This window comes from Bos mutus, unplaced genomic scaffold (genome assembly GCF_027580195.1).
Source record: "Bos mutus isolate GX-2022 unplaced genomic scaffold, NWIPB_WYAK_1.1 CTG317, whole genome shotgun sequence".
Classification (NCBI taxonomy): Eukaryota; Metazoa; Chordata; class Mammalia; order Artiodactyla; family Bovidae; genus Bos; species Bos mutus.
In genome coordinates this window covers 68,465-81,998 of record NW_027219807.1, presented here as the reverse complement: position 1 = coordinate 81,998, position 13,534 = coordinate 68,465, and the positions used below count along the sequence as shown (strand labels likewise).

Here is a 13,534-nt window from a genome sequence, read left to right as displayed (position 1 = left end):
AAGGATCCTAGGACCTTATTCCATTCAGAATTTAAAATCCCAAACACAGGTTAGAATGACAAATATCACAAAAATGCATTTAGCTTCATTGACAGCTGATCATTAAGCAGAAAATCACAACAATTAAAAACTCTCTGTAAGGAGAGTGGAAAGGCCATCATCACCTAAGTCTGTTTAGATGTGTCCTGAGTTCCTGGGCAGCTGGGATCTCATTACAAAGGAAGAATAGAGCTTGGGGATTCATGGTGTGTCCTAATGAGAACAAAGATGGAGTGGAGGTAAGAAATGACTGCTAAGAAGGAAGAAAGCTGGGAAGAGGAAAACTGATGAGAGAGAGAAGAAAAAGGATGGACAGACAAGTGGACACTTGAAAAAGGGCAGGAAGGATGCACACAAAGAACTCATCAGTGCTTCCAAAGCCAAAATGCAAGACCTGCCATGAGCACCAGGGTCACACTCACTGCCAAAGCAATCCAGCCCACAGAGCTGTGATGATCTGTGGACAGGACACACACAGATGTCCTCAAAACCCACCCACTGTTTTACTGCATTTCTGTGCTCTTCCTTTGTTACTGGAGTGTCACCTCACCCTCTCATTCTTTCCTATTTCTTCTCTCATCCCTCCTTCATCTAACCTCAAGTTTCCCTATGTCTCTAGGGTTCTCATTTTCAACTCCTATATTTTTTATTTTATTTGTATTCCTTTTGGGTCTGGAGTCCCTAGAATCCCCAATTTTTCACTTGGCTCTCTTAGTCTGCTTAAGGACCACCTATTCCCATCCCAGCGGGGCTCCAGTTTTTCCTCACCCCAGTAGAGGATGATGTGCTGGCCTCCTAGACTGCTGTGCCTCACCCGGCAACTCAGGCCAGATGCCTCAATGGCTTCCACATCCAAGGAAACCCGAAGATACGATGTCCCATCAGCGTTAGGTAAGATGTCACTTCTCTGAGTGCCCTGTTGCTCCTGCTCACCCCGCATCCACATCACCCAAATAGGCTTTGGGTAGAAGCCAGAGATGTGACAAACCAGCGTCAGTTGTCCAGGGCCAGGACTGGGGCCAAGGGAGAGCCAGGCCTCTGGTCGTACTGCAGAGGACAGGGAAGATAGTCAGATGAGGACTCTAATGCAGACCCAGAAGTTCAGATTTTCACATCAATTTAGATAGACACACTTTCCCACATTGACCCTGGCCTGATTCCTGGATCAGAAAGATCCTCTGGAGAAGGGATAGGCTACCCACTCCAGAATTCTTGGGCTTCCTTTGTGGCTCAGCTGGTAAAGAATCCACCTGCAATGCAGGAGACCTTGGTTCGATCCCTGGGTTGGGAAAATCCCCTGGAGAAGGGGAAAGGCTACCCACTCCAATATTCTGGCCTGGAGAATTCCATGGACTGTAATAGACCATGGGGTTGCAAAGAATCAAATACAAGTGAGCAACTTTCACTTTCCCATATCTAGGATTGTCACCCATTATCCCCTCCCCCTCTTAGTTCCTTGTTAGGAAATGAAAAGGTATGATTTTAGAACAAAATATTAATGGAAAAGGGTGTGGGACTAACCTTGTCTCTGGAGATATGCCTTCCTGGCATCAAGAAGACCCAAGAGGAAATGTGGGCAGGTATCACTGAGGAGCTTGTGTATTATTAACTGGGTTCCTTGGAACAAATTGAATAGTCTTCTGAGGACCTGAGCCCTCCTTCCACCCTCTGGAGAGGACACCCATGACTTGTTCTGAAAGCTCAAGAAGTCTGATCCTTGATAAGCAACTCTCATAAAGCCTACTGGGGCTTCCCCAGCCTGCAGCTCACAGCCTTTTGCTATCTGTACCTCAAAGGGATCTGGCAAAAAAATTAGAGAAAAGAGCGCATAAAAAAGATAAAAGGAAGATGGAAACAGAAGGGAGAATTTCAGATGATTTGAGGAAATGGAGCAAGATTGGTTTCATCAGATATTCAGAGAAAGGGGAATTATTGGCAACTAGGAATATAGGAAGAGATGGATGACATAAGGAGGAGGGTAAAATATTTAAAGAAGGCAGTGTAAATTATATGAGCAAGAGAATAAGGAAGGACTTAATGTGAGAAAGTGGGGGTTAAAATAACCCAGGATGAATGAAATACAATAGATAACACTGAATATATAGATAACAATGAATATATAGACATAGATGCCTAGTTGGAAACTGGGGAAAGGGGCTCTTGCAAGTGACCAAAATGCAAGATAATAAAGCACAAGCCTGCAGTCAATGAGAGAGGAGTCTGTAAATAGCAGAAGTCTTGAACCTTCTGTGAAATCAGGGTCTGGATTATACCCTCTTGCCAAAAGGATACAATTGCAATGCTATGGTTTGGAGAGTTAAGTTCCAGAATTGATTGGAGGCTGTTTCTTAGAGAAATAAACTCAGTAAAACCCACACACCCCCTACCATATCCCCAATCCCTGTTAAGGAAAATGAACTTACATTCAAATTGCCATTTCCTGGCATGGCTGTAAAATGCCTGAACAAATCTAATGAAGCTCATGTGAGAAAAACTTTGCAGTTCCATCAACTCCTCATTGCTGAAGTTGCCCTTGGACCAAGGCCACAGGTAAATAATAGTGCCAGGGTTGCTCTTCCAGCCATGAGTCTGCAACTCACCCAACCAGCCTGAGCCCAGACTTTGCACCCAAGAACTGTTGTGAAAGGATAAGATACAGATGACTTCGAAGGAAACGGGCTCCTGAAAGTCTGTGGTAAAAGAACAAAGACAATGAGGAGGGGCATTGAGAAGGAGAGACTGGAGAATGAAAGGTGCCAAAGAAAGGAAACTCAGAATCTAGATGAAAGGCAAGATATCTCAGCAGACACATGCCTGCCCCAGGGCCCTATGTGCTATGAGAGCACAGGGGTCTGCGTCAGGGATGCTCAGAATGAAACTAGGCTGATATTCTCAATCTTCTGGTTTGGGAAACCACCCCATACACATAGGTATGCACGTGCGTGCGCACGCACACACACACACACACACACACACACACACACACACACACATATACCCAGCTTCTGGAACAGAGTTCTTATTCTCTTCATTGTCTCCACCCACGAGGAGAACCAGGAGCCAATGGAAGTTGCAGAAACAGCATCTCATTTGCAGATGTTTTTTTTTTTTTTTTTTTCTCTCAGAAAAGTTGGTCTTTGATTTCTGTTCTAAGCAAACCTACCACACAACACCACTACTCTGACTTCCTGCTCTTACCAATGAACCTTCCCTTTATTCACTGTCTGAAGAAAAAAAAAAAAAAATCTGCTCCTTCCCTAATCCCAAGACCGCCTACCCAAATGCTCATTTCTCTTCCAGTTCTGACTCTCTTCTCTGGCTTCCAAGTTCTCTCCTTGTCACCAGCTTCCATCCTGTTCATCTTCCCCAATCTAACTGTTATGGACCAAGTCTTATGTGGTATTTAAAAATGAATGTACCAGTAAGGACTTTTTCAACCTTGAAATAAAAGCATGAAACTAAATGTCTTCCCAGCAACCTGCTTAAAATTCTCATGCCACTGCTCTTTTCTGTTACTCTGTCTTTCTCTTGCATTTTTTTTTAATATTTCCTCAAATATTCTCTCCCCCTTTCTCACTCCCACCTACCTCATTCACGCCTCTGAGTTCTCACTCATTGCTTTATTAGCTTTTTCAGGATCCCCTATGATTTCCCTGAGAAACAGTATAAACTGACACATATTCTTCATTATTCTTAGGGAGTAGCCAGTAGCCATCACAGAGATCACAGGAGCATTGCAGCATAAAGAAAACCCTCCTCTGTTTGACCTGCATTGACATATAGTCACTCATCAAACAATCACGTAGCACCTGCCTGAGGACAAGCATCTGTTACACTTGTGAATCATGTTACACAATGCAATAACCTTATTCAAAGACTTTTTAGATCCCTTAGGGTATAAAACACTGAAACAAGAATTGTAAATCTTGCTGTGTTGAGACTTATTATAATATATAAACTCTAGACAAAAAAAAAAAAAACACACACACACAAAAAGCATTCTTGAAACAACATTTTCCAAAATGGTGACCCTTAACTGTTTTGTTTACCCAACAGGATCTTGACTTCAGAGATTGTCCTGAGGTGTTACATATATAGCCTATGTGTGGGGGGGGTGGTGGGGGGGGGAGTTTTAACTGAGTAAATTTGAAGATCTTCTGGCTTTATTCAATGATTCTTGAATTGGACAACATCCCATCTAGCAACTACAAAGGCACTCAGAGAAACAGCATAGAATGGAAGGTTTTTATAAAAAGGGCAGGTCAGGTGAGCTATTTATCAACAGAAAAGAGTATTTTAGACCAGGACATCTTCTTTTTGAGGGGAAGGGAATAAGAGAGTCAGTTCCTAGGCAGGTTGATAGGGAGTCTAGGGGTCCCCAAGGAGAGAGGGGTCTGGAATTCTCAAGGAGGAAGAAAGGACAAACTTTTTTTCTTTCTCCACATTCCTTAGGATTATATAACAATAATGTATCCTGCCTAAGGACAGTCTTTGGATTCAACCTTCTGTTATCTTAAAATGTAAATTATGGGAGTAGGTCTGATGAGGTCTTTACAACCTCCAGACATTCTTTGGATTATATAACTTCGTTGTTAACACTAGCAAGCGGGTACTCTTTCTGCCCCCTTCTGATGCCTATGTCAGAAGCTTTCTCTATCTCCTTTAAACTTTAATAAAACTTTATTACACAAAAGCTCTGAGCGATCAAGCCTCGTCTCTGGCCCCGGATTGAATTCTTCTCCTCCGGGAGCCAAGAATCCCAGTGTATTCGCGTGATTCAACAACAACCTTTCATCTTGGGGGCTCGTCCGGGATCCTTCAAGACAAGGTAAAGATGCTTGGAGCTTTAGTTCTTTGTTCTCTTAGTGAACACGTTTTCTGCTGTGCTTTACTAACTCTACCGTGTGCTTGTGTGAATGAATGGCATGCCCTGCTTGAAGCAAGTAAGGAGCCCTGCTCTGCGGTTCCACAGTGATCTCATATGGCTTATGGCAGAAACCTGTCGGGGCGTTATACTGACCTGCCAATGCCAAGAGGCACCCAATGTCTCCTTCAGGAACCGACCAGAAATGGGCAAAGCGTGTGGACCGAACTCTCCTTTCTCGGTCAAACTTTTCGGTCTCTTTGACCATTTCATAACTCCTTGGGAATTAGAAGTACTAACCTAATCTATCAGATCATAGACTTTCAAGGGACTTGTGATCTATACTGTTACTACATACTGTGGCTTAGGTCCAAGACTTGGATTGGTAGTCAAGAAAGCGCCTAGCCTTCCTAGGAATCGAAAGTTCGGAACCTGGATGGAGCTCTAGCTCCAAGAACATCTCTGAGGTTAAAGGTTACTCAGATTGGGACTGCAATGGGTTTTTTTCTTTGGTAACACCGGCTCTTAGTGGATCAGAGGAGGCTGTTATACTGGTGTGGTGATGCTTGGAAAGAACATCTCAGTTTTATGTTCACTTCGGTCTTATTGTGATCAGGAAATACTGTTCACTTCGGTCTTATTGTGATCAGGAAATACAGGGTCGTGCACAGGCACTCAGGTGACAAATGTTTCCCACAGCAGTCTTAGCTTGGGAGGCATTCCAGAAGGTTACTCTGATTCACCCTGGGTGACATCAGAGGCAAGCAAGGTTAAAGGTGAAGAGCTGGACGTCAAGTAGGGATGCTACCAAGTCTACCCCTGGTACATCCCCACCCCATCTCGATGGTAGAACCGGGAGGGACGAGTACGGTGCCTGCGTTGGTAAGGGGCAGACTAAGTCCAACCAGGAAGGAAAAGATTTTGGTGTAACGTCTGTCTACACTCCCATCTAGAGCAGGGAGGGATGCCTCCGGTAGAAAAATGGCCTTGGTCGCTTTTTTTCTCTCTTACAGATGGGAGCTAACAATTCCAGCCTCACTCCTTTGAACTGTATCCTGAAAAACGGGTAGATTTGATCTCCAGGGCTTAAAGAAGACACACCTGGTCTTCCTATGTGATACTGCATGGCCACGGTATCCATTGGAGGATGGGAAATGGTGGCCAGTTGGAGGGTCTTTTAAATATAATACTGTTCTACAATTAGAGCGGTTCTGTAAGGAACAAGGGAAATGGGTAGAAGTAGCATATGTGTTGCCCTTTTTCTCTCTGTGAAATATGCCAGACTTATGTCCTAAGGGTATAGATTTGGGCGTGAAACTTTCAGCTCCTTCCTGTCCTCTTACTTTGCCCCATACCTGGGACTCCAAACTGGGATTCAAACTGCCCACATGGAGGTCCAAACAACTCCTGTCTCAGTACGACCTCAGACTACTCTGCTTTCAGTAGAAACTCAGACCATCGAAGTAAGAGATGAGATGGAGGACAGGAGACAAAGAGAAGAGGAAAAACAGGTTTCCCCAATCTATCCCTGGGATCATATGCGCAGAGCAGCCAGAGAGACTGAGGAAGAGCCACACAAGCTGTTGCCTCTTTATGAAACACCCACTGGGAGAAATAATCAGTCTATGAGAGTTAATAAGCCTTTCTCTTATCAAGAAATACAAAGAATCAAGGAGGATCTGGGAGACTATTTAGAGGACCCAGAAAAATATATTAGAGCTTTTAAAGGTGTTACTCTGCTTTATGATCTCACTTGGAAGGATGTGATGTATATCTTGGGACAAATGCTGACTCCGGAGTCAAAGACTCGAGTTTCGGGAAAAGCGGTTGCTTATGGAGATGAATGGCTTGGTAATGCATCAGTAGGGAAGAGGGAGAACGAGATAGCGGCCCTCCCCACTGGGAATCAGGCAGTCCCAACTATAAGAACCAGACTGGGACTACAACACAGCTAAAGGAAGATGGGATCAGAGTCATTTTGTTAGATGTATTCTTGAAGGACTTAGGCAGGTGCATTCTAAGCCTTAAACTATGGCAAATTGGCAGACATAGAACAAGAGGAGAAGGAAGCTCCTGGTAAATTCCTAGATAGACTGAGAGAAGGCCTTCGCAGATTCTCTGAGATTGATCCCGAAAGTGAAGAGGGAAAAGTGATCTTAAAGGATAGATTTCTCACTCAGTCAGCTCCAGATATCCGCTGTAAGCTATTAAAACGGGTGCATGGACCAAATCAGTCTTTAGATACTCTGTCACAACTGGCTCAGACAGTCTATTATGGTAGGGAATATGAGGAAAGAGAGGCAAAAAAAGACAAAGGAAAATGGCGGAAGCCTTCGCCATGGCTATGAAAAACGTTCTTAAACAGCCTGAGAAAAATGCCCAGAGGGGCCCAGGTGAAAAGGGATGGGCTTGCTATTACCATGGAGAGGAGGGGCATCTCAAGTGGGATTGCCCTCAGGCATCTAAGCCGCCCCCAGCTCCATGTCCGGTCTGCAAAGGATCACACTGAAAGAGAGACTGCCCCCAGAGGCATAGGTCTCCAGGGTCGGACTCTCAAGACAATCAGGACTGAAGGTGCCCGGGGGTCCCCACACAAGCTCCCGTCCTAATTACACCTGAGGAACCCAGGGTATTAATAATTGTGGGGGGCCAATCCGTTGATTTCCTTTTAGATACTGGGGCAACTTATTCTGTGCTTACTGAAGGCCCTGGCCCACTTTCTTCCCGATCCGCTTCCATAATGGGACTGTCTGGATGAGCCAAAAGGTATTATTTCAGTTATTCTTTATCTTGAAACTGGGATTCTGTGCTGTTTTCACACGAGTTTCTGATCATGCCAGAATCTCCCTCACCCCTTTTGGGAAGGGATATACTGAGCAAGGTCCATGCCTCTGTTTTCATGAATATGGAGCCCTTCCTTTCTCTCCCTTTAGTTGAACAAAATGTAAATCCTAGAGAATGGGCTGATGGAAAATCTGTGGGTCGAGCACAAAATGCTATTCCTATAGTTGTTAAGCTCAAAGACCCGCACGTATTCCTACATAAGAAGCAGTATCCATTGAAGCCTGAGGTTAAAGAAGGGTTAAAACCCATCATCGAAAATTTAAAGGAGCAGGGACTATTAATTCCCTGTAACAGTCCTTGCAACACTCCTATTTTGGGTATAAAGAAATCGAATGGTAAATGGAGACTAGTTCAAGATTTACAAATAATAAATGAGGCTGTAGTTCCTTTACACCCTGTGGTGCCTAATCCTTATACTCTATTGTCTGAAATTCCTGAACGGGCCAAATATTTCTCAGTAATTGATTTAAAGGATGCCTTCTATTCAGTGCCTTTGGAGGAAGAAAGTCAATTTCTATTTGCCTTTGAAGACTCTACCCAGCCAGCTTCTCAGTTAACCTGGACAGTTTTGCCCCAGGGATTTCGTGACAGTCCTCACTTATTTGGACAAAGTTTGTCACAGGATCTACAAAACTTTAATAGCTCTGAAGCGGTGGTGGTACAATATGTAGATGATATTTTGCTCTGTGCTGAGACAGAGGAAGCTTGTTTGCGAGCCTCAGAAGATTTCTTAAACTTTCTGGCAGGCTGTGGTTACAAGGCATCAAGAGAAAAGACTCAGCTTTGTCAACAATCAGTTAGATATCTGGGCCTAATCATATCAGAAGGGACTAGGGCCATAGGCCCTGAGAGAATTAAACTTATACTAAATCATCCTCTACCTATGACTTCAAGACAATTGAGAGGATTTTTGGGAATCACAGGTTACTGTCGCATTTGGATTCCGGGTTATGGGGAACTTGCCCGGCCTTTATATAAACTTATAGCTGAAACTCAGCAGGCCCAAACCGACTAACTGGTTTGGTCTCCAGAGACTCAAAAGGCTTTTAAGGTTTTTCAGACTGCTCTCCTGCAAGCTCCAGCTCTGAGCTTGCCCACAGGATCAGAATTTAATTTGTCACTGAAAGAAAAGGTGTGGCATTGGGAGTTTTGACACAACCCCAAGGGCCTCACCAGCAACCTATTGCTTATCTAAGCAGAGAATTAGATGTAGTTTCACGTGGGTGGCCCCACTGCCTAAGAGTAATTGCGGCAGTGGCTTTATTAGCACCTGAAGCTTTAAAAATAATTAATGGACAAAACCTTACTGTACTGACTTCTCATGATGTGAGTGGAATCTTAAATTCTAAGGTTAATATTTGGATGACAGACAGTAGGCTTCTTAAGTATTATTGTTGTTAGAAGGACCAGTAACTAAGCTTAGTTTGTGGAAATTTAAATCCTGCCACTTTCCTTCCTGAGAAGGAAAATGAAACACCTGATCACGATTGTTCTCAATTCTAACTTTAAACTATGCAGCTCGGGAGGATCTAAAGGATACCCCATTAGACAATCCTGACATGGAAATATTTACAGATGGCAGTTCTTTTGTTCAGGATGGAAAGCGTAAAACAGGTTATGCCGTGGTGACTGCTGAACAGGTTTTGGAGGCAAAATCTCTCCCCCAGGGAACCAGTGTTCAGATAGCGGAGCTTGTGGCTCTGACCCGAGCTCTAGAGTTAAACAAAGGGCAGTGGATGGGCCTGATAATCTATGTGAGTTTTCTTCTGCTGACTCCAAAAATCCTGAGTCTGCCGTTGGATCCTCAAGACAATGTCTTCCTGTCCTGGGCTCACTCCTATGCTGCATTCCACAATCAGTCTAACCGCTGGGTCTGTGGAGCACTCCCCTCTTCATCAGTGGAAGGCTTCCGGAGGTGGACATCCCCACTTCAAGGAAAAGACTTTCTCCAAGTCTGTGAATACCTTCAACAACAATCACATGCGATGCCTCTTCTTTATCTGATGACATCTACCAACCCTAAAATGGACTGGTGCAACGCTTTGTACTCTAACTATGGACATAATGTGACTTTTAATTTTGATTATACATTGTCTCGGTTCAATGACTATTTTGCTGCATATAAGGTAAACAGGTCTACATCTAATGGTTTTTTACCTGACGTTTATCAAATATGGAATGAGGTTACATGGCTAACTCCTGAAAAAGGACGTTTAATATCTACTGCCTCTATATGCTGGGAACGAACAGAGCCATCCCCAAAAGTTAGCCAACAACTTAATTACAATGATTGGAAACAAGTGGGATTTTTGTCTCAGGAAACATGCAATGTAATCATTCCCGTGTTTTCCAATCCCAGTTCAGGTTCTCCCTTTGTCTGGCCAGGTACAAATTGGGACTGGATATCTCAGTCGTGCTGGCTTGCTCCAAACGGGACTTATTGGATATGTGGCTCTTACCTATGGGCATGGCTTCCCCCTGGTTGGATAGGGAGATGCACCCTGGGTCTAGCATGGCTTTATATTTTCAGAGCTTCCAGAAAAGCCTGCTAATTTACCCCACCTTAAAACTCGGTGGGCAAGGTCTGTATTTCATTGGTATGATTATTTGGCTGCAGCGTTTGTTCCCTCTTTGGGAACTACAGGTGTTATGTTATGAGTGGATGCTTTGACTAATTTTACTCAACAGGCATTACAGGATTCTCAAAAGGCTATTTCAGCTCTTAATGCTGAACAAGCACAAATTAGAAAGGTGGTTTTACAAAACAGATTGGCTCTAGATATTCTGACAGCTGCACAAGGAGGAACTTGTGCCATTATTCATACCCAATGCTGTACATATATACCTGATATGAGCACGAATGTTACTCATTTTACTAACCACATGAACAAGATGATTAGGGCCATGGATACTCCTGAAGCCTCAATTGCCTCAATTTGGAAGACGTTAACTAGTTCCCCATGGTGGACAACTATCTTAATTACAATAATTCTGGTTGTTTTGTTCTTGCTGTTTGCTCCCTGCATCTGTAACTGTATAACTGGATTTGTTTCTAGCCGCATGAAAGCTTTTAAGTTACAAATGGTTGCTCAAACTCCTGCTACTGCTGTAGCTTCCTCCAGCTACTATTTGGGGCCCCTGGATCAGATATCCTCAATATGAGGATTAGGAGAATATGTTGCCTCACCAATTTAGGGACAATGCCCCTTGTCAGCTCGGAAGTAGTTATGGAAAGAGAACAACGCCCCTTTTCCCTAGGCAACATAATTCTCCTAAAAGAAAAGGGGGAAATGAGAGAGTCAGTTCCTAGGCAGGTTGATAGGGAGTCTAGGGGTCCCCAAGGAGAGAGGGGTCTGGAATTCTCAAGGAGGAAGAAAGGACAAACTTTTTTTCTTTCTCCACATTCCTTAGGATTACATAACAATAATGTATCCTGCCTAAGGACAGTCTTTGGATTCAACCTTCTGTTATCTTAAAATGTAAATTATGGGAGTAGATCTGATGAGGTCTTTACAACCTCCAGACATTCTTTGGATTATGTAACTTCGTTGTTAAACACTAGCAAGTGGGTACTCTTTCTGCCCGCTTCTGATGCCTATGTCAAAAGCTTTCTCTATCTCCTTTATACTTTACTTTAATAAAACTTTATTACACAAAAGCTCTGAGCGATCAAGCCTCGTCTCTGGCCCCGGATTGAATTCTTCTCCTCCGGGGGCCAAGAATTCCAGTGTATTCGCGTGATTCAACAACAACTTTTCAGGAATAGCGAGAATTTTATCATGTAGATTGCCTCTTCTTTCTCTGGAGGATGGAGAGGGCCTCACAGGGAGATTATCCCATTGGTGCTGATCAGAAAATCCCAAAATAGTTGATTAAGATTACATTTCTGGTGAAGGTTGGATATGCAGTTAAGTCAGATATTGAATCTAGATTTGGCATCATGCACTTTACCCAAGTGACTCCACTATGGGCCTGTGGTTTTCTATTCAACAACCCCTACTCTACTGGATCCCCAACATCTAACAGAGTGCCTGGCAAGTGGTAAGTGCTCAGCGAATATATTTGAGTGTTGGCATAAATTTGATACAGGCATCAAATGATATTGTACATTATAGTGTTCTTCAACATAAAATTATTCAAGACATCAGAAAACATTACTTACTCCTACTTGATGAAGTGAAAAACTTTAGAGTTTTACTTCAGATTAAAATATATGCTAATAAACATGAAGTTTACAGAAAGGGTCCTGCAGTAAATCTCTTATTTATGATGTAAAAAAATAATAAAGTGAAACCTCAATTAAATAGAGTTGGGAGACCCAAAGTGGGGGCTCTCAAGCTTTCACATGGGTCACCATGATTGCAGATGCCAAATTGCAATTCTCTGCTCATCCGGAATGAATCAATCTTGTTTGGGGATATATGTGGTCATCTACTTGTTTTAGGGCAACACATAATAAAAAGCCACTGAGAATATATAGGAAGTAAAGTTAATAGAATATAATGAAGTCATTTATCCATGATTATTTTCTTACTGGTCTTACCTGAATGCTTCATGCTTGCTTTATCATATACTGCTCTCTGCTGGAAATGCGGATCTCACTCATTCATGGTGTTTGTAACTGTCTAAAGTCACTAAAATATTTGTTTATGCTACTTATAACCTGGATAGATGTATTTAGGCTATTTATTTTGTTAATTCTTAGTATATAAGCAAACAAAAATTACTTCAGGCTAATTCAAGGAAGAAATTTTTTTTAATTAAGATTAGAAAATAAAAAGCCAGAAAGAACTTCACTTGAATATTTGTAATTTTTAAAAGCTGGACATGCAAAATCACAACTTTTATTGAAACCATCACATCACTGAAGTATCAGGGCCATCAATTAACCCAAAGCTTAAGGAAAGACAGATTCCTCCAAGGAAATATGAGATGCAAATCCTTGCTTACTTGGGACAGATATCAGATGCTACACAAGCCAGTGAGAATAATTCACATAAAATTGTTTATAAACTCCTAAAGGCATGACTAGCTACACACTGAGAGTTACAGATAAGTGAAAGTCACTCAGTCGTGTCTGACTCTTGGTGACCCAATGGACTACCAGGCTCCTCCATCCATAGGATTTTCCAGGAAAGAACACTGGAGTGGGTTGCCATTTCCTTCTCCATACAGATAAGGGAAATTCACTTTTTTCCATGGACCTCACCACGGTCTCCTTAAAGATTGGAATCAAGGATATAGGCCACAGAAATCTTTCCTCATGGTACAAGACTGAGATCTGAGATAGGCAAGAAGTCCCAACCAGATCTTCTCCACTATCTCCCACACAGAAAAGGAGGGAGGGTGGAAGTGTGGGAGGGGGAAGGGAAGAAAGCTCCGTTGTCTTCAGGACATAGATGAAGACACACAGCAGCTGGAGGAAGGAGAAAAGTGAAGAAGGGACACTAAAACAGCCTGTCCTTAATTTTTAGAGGTTCCATTCTGCCGAGAGCAAGGTCGAACACTTAGAAGGCCTAAACCTCAAAACTGAAAGACTAGGCACCTGCCTAAGAATGAGACTGAGTCAGAATAAAAATAATGCTCCTACTCAGTCTCCCAACCAGATGAGCCAGCATGGAGTAGTAGGAACTTTCCACTGCTGCACAAGAGGCAACAGTGTGGTCATAAATCTTGAAGCACCTCACAAAGGAAATACCAAAGCCTGTGAGTGAAGCAGACATTAAGAAAAAGTCTCTATCCACACTGAACAAAGTAATGCTAGAGGAATTTGAAGACTGTTAAACA

At 42.9% G+C, this 13,534-nt stretch overlaps 1 protein-coding gene and 1 pseudogene across 1 annotated transcript; one reads left to right on the top strand and one right to left on the bottom strand.

Moving 5' to 3' along the window:
• Positions 1–212: 212 nt before the first annotated feature.
• On the bottom strand, positions 213–3,124 carry LOC102281126 (T-cell surface glycoprotein CD1a). Its single transcript, XM_070366942.1, is given in 7 exon segments — positions 213–253; positions 407–496; positions 808–1,086; positions 1,561–1,839; positions 2,463–2,729; positions 3,030–3,099; positions 3,101–3,124. Coding segments are annotated over 7 exon segments (1,050 nt in total).
• A 6,182-nt stretch (positions 3,125–9,306) lies between these two features.
• The window catches only part of LOC138986962 (phosphatidylinositol-glycan biosynthesis class W protein-like), a 29,426-nt pseudogene continuing 25,198 nt past the window's right edge, over positions 9,307–13,534 (top strand).